This window comes from Citrus clementina, unplaced genomic scaffold (assembly GCF_000493195.1).
Source record: "Citrus clementina cultivar Clemenules unplaced genomic scaffold, Citrus_clementina_v1.0 scaffold_9, whole genome shotgun sequence".
Taxonomy (NCBI): Eukaryota; Viridiplantae; Streptophyta; class Magnoliopsida; order Sapindales; family Rutaceae; genus Citrus; species Citrus x clementina.
The window spans coordinates 14,335,971-14,343,532 of NW_006261964.1; the positions used below are offsets into that span (position 1 = coordinate 14,335,971).

Consider the following 7,562-nt stretch of genomic DNA (forward strand, 5'->3'; position numbering starts at 1 on the left):
ATAAACTAATAATAGTAAGAAAATGACGTTTGCCCTGGGTCAAACCCTAAAACTAAACAAACGGCGTCGTTTTGTTTTATTTTTATTTTTTTCTTTTTTACTTCTTCAAAACGTTGCCATTTCACTTATCATTTGCCAAATGAAGATACAATATATGCGTCTCTCTTCCTCTTCATTTGACTCAACAGCTGCTTTTCTCTTCATCCTCTTCGTCTTAAGCTGTTAGCTTTCTATTACAAAGAACGCACCCATTTATCATATTTCTTTGCGCCTACATTTTCCTTGAAGGTTTCTCAGCGAAACAAATACAAAGCAAATTGCAGAAGAAACACCTTTTGTTCCAATGAAAAATGTATGGAAACATTTTAAATCTGAAACAAATCTTTGTCGCCAGTCTCAACATTTTTGTAATTAATAGAAATTTATCTTTCATCTTATGTTCAGCAATAATATATTCAAGAATCTTGTCCATCTTCTTATGAATTTTCTGCACTTTAGACTTCACCCCAGTTACAGAACGAAGAAATTTAAGAGAAGGGTACAAATCAGTAATGACAAATCCTGCAGCAAGCGGCAATATTTCCTCAACAAGTGGAACTAAAATCATCTTGATCTTTGCACTTGTTACCAAATGCTGCCCTAGAAATAATAGCACTAGTCACATCCCTCAGAGGAAGAAATGAATTCAACAAGATTTAATGCCTCTTCTACTCTTATTAATCTGAATGATTGCGCGCGATTTCTACTTGAGAGCTCGAATACCGTAATCTTCCTCAGGTTTCGCCAGTAATCGTTACAAGGAGAGAAGGTCATACTTGAAGTTGAAAGATAATTACCTCAAAATGAAGGCTCGCAATTCGAGCAACAAATTAGATCAAAGGAATCGGCGGTAAGCAAGAAGTGAGCTCAAAGATTCCGAAACACAAACGTAAATTCACAAAAATGCAAATCTATGATGAACGCCAAGATCAAAATTTACGAAGAAAGGGAGCTGAAAAAATAAATGAAACGTGAAATTAGATGACAATGGATCTGCTTCTTCAAAGGAGACAATGAAATTGTTACTAGAGACAGCTGGAGAGAGAGAGAGAGAGAGAGCCACGAAAAATATCTGCCACGAAGAAAGCCACAGAGAAAGCCACGAAGAAACGAAGAGGAAGAGATTTACAGTGCAACTCTGTTTCAACTAAGTCTAAGAATCAATGGAGTCACTTACAAATGGTAAGTGAAACGGCAATGTTTTGAAGAAGTAAAAAAGAAAAAAATAATAATACAAAACGATGCCGCTTTGTTTAGTCTCGGGGTTTGATCTGGGGCAAATATCAGAACTCATAATAGTAAGAGAATGTACTAAATTTGACCTTATGGCATTAGAATTCTTTTTTAATACTAATAACAACAATAATAATTTTTTCTCAAGAGTTAACTTAATTGTTATTTTGAACTTACATAGAGTCATAGATCACAACATTATTAATACATATTTATAAAATAATGATATTTATAATTTTATTTATTAAAATCGTTATATCAATTATTTATTTAATAAATTATAAATATAAATCAATTATAGTATTTTTTTTAAAAGCTAATAATTAAATGAATTTAAAAGATTCAATTTCAAGTTATTTGTAAAATTATAAAATTTTAAGTTTACTTTTTAAAAAAAATAAAATGTGCTTATTGTAGGTTTTTCATGTGTCGTGTTTTAATCCATCTCTAATCGTGTCATGCTTTTAAGGTCCGCGTATCTAAAATTCTAAGCATGGTCTAGCTCACGTGCATGTTGTGTCATGCTGCGTGCCACATCAAAACGTGCCATGCCATGTACTGTCTAACCCATTGACTATCTTTATATTGGCATATCAATTTCAAGGATGGCAAAATCTGAGTTCGGGTTGGGTCCAGATTCAGTCTTTCCAAATTCAAACCTAGATGACAATTTGGTATACCAAACCCAGATATAACCCAAATATTTTAATTCCGAATTCGGATTACGTTCAACCGGAAAAAATCCGAGTTCTCGGATTGTGGATTTCAAACCTGGTAACTATATAATTTTTTTTCTATGTTTTAGTTCTCCAACAGGCCACAATGATATTATCAAATGGATGCAATGGAAACAACATACAATTGAACCCGTAAAAGCTGTGCCAGATATGTCGAGTTCAAGAAACTGGTGCTAGATTTCGAATGCTAAATGTGTCGGTGCGAGTTGAGCCCGACCCACTTTATCCAGACTCGTCCACGTCCAGGTTATTGTGTCATTCCAAATTAATTTGTATATTAAAAAAAATTATACAAAAATTTGTACTTCTATTTTAATAACTTAAAAAAAATCGATCGTTTGACCTATCGCAAGTAAGGATGGCAAAACCCCGGTTCGGGTCCGGGTATTGTAATGACCGGACCCTGCCCGGATGCAACCAGTCTGGGTCCAGACCGAATTTTAATCCGAGTACTCGAATTTTATATTTTTTAATATTATATGTGTATATATTTTTTATTTTTTGATAATTTTATAAGTTTTAATTTTTTTAATAAAATTTAACATGAAAATATAAACTTTAAGTGTTTAAAACTTTATATATGTATAATAAATAAATCAAATAAATATAAATATTTAAAATAATATATATTTTATAATTTTTTTAAATAAAATTCGAATTTCGGATTTATCAAGTGATGCCCAAGACCGATCCAATTTCATACCCGGGCCACAACGCCCGGATACAGTCCGGGTCCAAACCAGACGGATTTTTTTACCACCACTAATCGCAAGGAGAATCGATTTCGAGTACAGTTCATAACATTAAAGGCCTTTAAGAGTCCACATGCACACAGGAAGGCCTCGCTTCACACGACTCTACAAAGACAAACTCTTCAATAAAGGAAATCCAATACAATACTTTTAAAACAAATTACAAACATACATATTCTGACAAAGATTAGAACAATGACAACTGAGCAACAGCCGCAAAGGGGCAATTACATTGGAAGTATTCATTCTCCCCCATGTTTCAAACTCCCAATTATTGATACACAAGCACAACTGACAAAGCCATAATAGCATCAGCTCACACAGCTCCATATACACTCAAGATTACAAACCAATTCTTAACAGTTCACACTTGACAATAACAACTATTATTATGGTTACAAGTTGCAACATAACGCACATGCTACCAGCTTTCAAACATTAACATGTGAAACAAACCACAACCATTACTTCTTAATCAAGGGTTCGGACCCAACAGTTTGGAATTGAAATGCAAGTTGCGCAACCCAATTTGCACTTTCTCATTCCTACCCCACAAGAGTAAACTTTTTTCTTCAGACTTTTATTGAGACTACTACCAACATGATTGTGATTTTAGACTAAAGAGAAAAGACAAAAGCATAAAAGAGAGAGGGGTGGAAGGTGGGACCCAAGTTACCCAACACGCATGCACTAAATCCATGGAGGTTCTCAAGACACATCTCCTAAAAGAAGGTGCTTTGTCTTCATTTTACAACTCATACCACCACTATCAACCATCCATGCGTTTCAAATCTTTGTGACTTTCTTTAATAAATCTCACTCAAAAGCTAATATGATATCATTTCTGGTCAACAAACTAATCCCCATTACTTTTCTCCAATCCTAGCAAGCAAACAGCGACATCAATCCCATTACTTCTTTCCTTTCCTTACTTTATTAGCCCATTATATACAGCTCTTCTTGCCGGAGAAAGAAATGAAAATACATACCCCACATAACCAAAGCTAATGCAGTGGTTTCAAATTCATCAATCATTTAGGCCAAGAAATTTTGGGTTAACACCTTCCACCCTTCTTTAGACCCCTTTCACCAATCCACTACTGCGGCTGCTGCTGCTAGCTAATACTATGTAAAGAAGGGAGCACAACTCAAACAAAGAAGGGAGCACAACTCAAACGTGGCTACACTCCAAGAGCCACAGCTTTCAGCTTTAAAGACTGTAAGTAGTCTATAGCTTCATCGAGAAGCGATAATGGGTCCTTTCCATTAGCACCAGGAATTATGCCCTGCAGAATTCTCAAAGCCGTGTGAATCTTATCCTTTCTTGACTGCATGTTACCCAAAATGAAATCTACTTCCTCCTTTTGCGTCTGGCCATTGGCATAGCCTGATTCTGCATCATTGTCACACTCATGGGACCCTTCCAATTGTACTGAACAAGCTGTGTCAGTTTGTGATGATTTATTGTATCCACCATTGAGCAATTTCTGCCTTTTGTTTGGACCATCAGAGCTAGCAACTTCTTCAGATATTTCCAGAGTTAAATCATGCTTCTCATATTTTCCCTCAATTGCAACTGGGGAGTGATCAGTGCTCTTTACTTCATCATCTTCGCTGTCATCACCATTACTATAATCATCATCACCATCCGAGTAAAGTAAGGCATTGATTTCTTCAGTGTCTTCATGCATCTCGCATTCTTTACCACTAATGTGATTCTCATCAAATTCTTCATGGAGTAAAGGCTTAACCGAAGTAAACTGGTCTCTTTTAATTGCCTTATCTTGAAGAAAACCATTTACAGAAACTTCTTTCTTAAGGGTAGCTGGTGTATTCAAGACAGAAGGGCAAACAGAGCTATAAACTAACTGTGTTTGATTCCCTGATTGATCAAAAACTAAGAGACCCTTCTGAAGAGACCCAAGTTTCTCATTAGGTGCGGCCTGTTCGCTGAACCCACAAGGAAATGCAGGCTGTATTTCATTAAGGTATGGGTATGGACTGGGAACCAAATTCTGGAACCGGGGTGGCAAAATTTGAAGCGCCTTGTGAGCTCCATTTATTTGTTCTGTCTTCAAGTTCGCAAATCCAGGAGACACATACCCTGGTAATGCTGCATTTGCAGAAAACATGTAATTTTCAGGAGCAATCAGTGAAGGCAAACACTCTGGTTGCCTGGGATCTAGGGAAGTTCTCATGCAATTCAAATCAGGCAACTGCCAAGCAGAATGCTGACGATAAATCCAAGATTCGTGGGCCTTAACCATCCAATCAAAATAATCCCTGTAACTAACAAAAACATAGCACGGCCAAATAAATAAAAGGAAATGGAAAAGTAAATGAAAGAAAAATTTTAGCAGTGCCAACTAATGATTTGAAACATACCTTGAGATTGCTTGTGCAAATATTCGCAAAAGTCAATTACTTGATACTTCTTTCAGGAACAAAAATAAAAGGGGAAAAACTAAGATTTCCAGCTTGATACTATAAGACAGAGGTGCAATCAATCTACGTGACAGGTTTAAGCAATTGACGGAAATATTGAGCCTGAAAAAGTGCAACACAAACGTGATATTATTCACTGATTTCATATGAGCAATATGTAAATAAACATTTCATAACCAGTTTATAAAAAGAATCCACAAAAAAATGCATGCATGAAATTATATTATGAATTAGCAAACAAGTATAGCACTAACCTGGCAATCCTCCATAGGTTTAAAGCATGCTATCACTCTAACTATAATGGTTGGTTTTCCAGCACTCCCGTTCTCATATTTCAATGCTCGAAATCTTGTTTGACTGGCTGCTTGGCACACCATAACTTCTTTACACCCTTTGTACAAACCACCCTTTGTACAAACCACTCAGATTATCTAAATACTGGAAAAGACAAGTATCCAAAGATGCGAGAGAAAAGGACAAAGCAAGATTTAACAGTCGACAATAGATCTAACTTATAATTGAACGGTACAAGACATACAACGTTAACTAAGAAAGAGATTTTAAATTTGAATTAAAAATGACTTAGCTTTTCTAGATAATCCTATACTGATCACAATAAGAGACAAAAAAGTGATTGGATCCCATGGATGGTTGAATGAGGAACAAGAACCAATAGATACAGGAATTAGGGTTCAACGAATGGAGTAAGAATTTAGAGAATAACCCTGCAATACAAATTCAAACGCACAACCCTACAACAAATATCAACTGAAGGACTCAACCAAGGCATATCTGAACTATATGATGATCCAATTTGTCTGCTTTGTCTCCTGTAAAGTATTACCCAAATTTCCTGCAAAAGGACAGTTCAGAACAGATGAATTTTGTGAAGGGGAAAAAAATCAGAGTATCATTCATAGGAAGAACCTGAACAACAAAACTATTTTTCCAACTGTGAAATTAACAATAAAAAGCTAGCAAAACCAAGAAAGTGAAATGCCAATTCAGATATTCATCGATTATCCTCGACTCATGGGAAGGATCTGCCAATAAAGTATCCATCCGTATCTCGCAAACACCAGAAAAAACTTCAGATTCACAATAATAAAAATTTTTCTCCATTCCTCTGTAATTACAGTCACAAATTGCAGGCCAGGAAATAAAACAATGGGCAACACAGACTCAACAAATACAGCTATGTTTCAATTTCTACTTCCTACTCCACTGACATATGCACCAAACCAAAGCAAAAGCAAGTCTAGATACACCAAAAAAAAAACTGTAAATTAAAACAGAGAAAACAAAAAAAGAAAAGAAAAGAACGCGCAAAACAACCCATGCAAATTTGACTTTACATGATATTTTAATATCATTTCCGGGATTTTATCAATAAGCAAACAGAAAAATAAGAGCCCCTATCATATAAGAAGAACGTGCAGTCTAAAAACGAAATTTCTCAGGTAAAAAAGAAGATAATAATAGTAGTAAGTTATTATATATAATTTTCATTGATCTCGTACATATTAGGTTAAGATACAGGCAGATCTCTTGCAAAAAGAAAAAAAAATTTACAGACAGATCAACTAATTTAATTTTTAAATATTTCTGAAAAATTTTCAGAATTTCAAATATATGAAATTTACGAAGAGAACAAACAAAAATTATATATGTATATATATAAGAAATTTAAGGAAAAAAGAAAAGAAAAGAAACCGAGTTCAATAAAACATCCATACGTTGAAAACAACGAAACAAATTCAATAACAAAATTTTCTCCGCAGCCAAACAGAGGATAAACTCATGAAACAGATATATGAAACAAACTGATAAAACAAAGATATGGGAAGTGATAAGAATTGACTTACAGTAAGGTTTAAGCTAGATCCAGATTGAAGAGATTTGAGATTGATACAAAGCAATGTTGAAGTGAACAGTGAGAAGGGAAAGTGCAAGAGATGCGGCTAAAGAAGTAGATCGATAAAAGGATGCTAAGATTATATAGACATTTGGATGACCATTTTGCCCTTTTGTTCTACGTCACTAGTTTGCTAACTGTTTTGGAACAGTTGTTAACTCGATGTCTTCATCTAACTCTTAAAGTTAAATTAACCCGCTGTCTCTGTGTGTGTGGTTTTTTTTTAATAACTAGAGTTAGTTACTGTTGATTGAGGAGGAACAATCAAGAATTTATAAAAAATGGTGGGTCGACAAGCACCTCAACTCAGGATCGAATCGGGTTGGCAAAATCTCGGCTTCGGCAAAGCTCGAGCGCAGCCTCCGTATATTCCTTGTTGTTCTTTTAATATCAATCTAAAAACTCGAATTTATATGTTATATTTTTTTTAAAAAAATCATT

General features: G+C 34.9%; 1 protein-coding gene across 2 annotated transcripts; it reads right to left on the reverse strand.

Moving 5' to 3' along the window:
* Nucleotides 1-2,964: 2,964 nt before the first annotated feature.
* On the reverse strand, nucleotides 2,965-7,166 carry LOC18032318 (transcription factor bHLH143). Of its 2 annotated transcripts, none has more exons than XM_006420782.2 (4): nucleotides 7,072-7,166; nucleotides 5,461-6,059; nucleotides 5,147-5,308; nucleotides 2,965-5,044 (listed from the first exon to the last, which is right to left on the reverse strand). In XM_006420782.2, exon 4 carries the CDS (start codon nucleotides 5,026-5,028, stop codon nucleotides 3,943-3,945), a length of 1,086 nt encoding a protein of 361 aa, XP_006420845.1. In that variant the 5' UTR covers nucleotides 5,029-5,044; nucleotides 5,147-5,308; nucleotides 5,461-6,059; nucleotides 7,072-7,166; the 3' UTR covers nucleotides 2,965-3,942. The 2 variants fall into 2 exon arrangements, with proteins under 2 accessions (XP_006420845.1, XP_024036030.1); XM_024180262.1 differs by having other exon boundaries at nucleotides 2,965-5,050.
* Nucleotides 7,167-7,562: the final 396 nt, after the last annotated feature.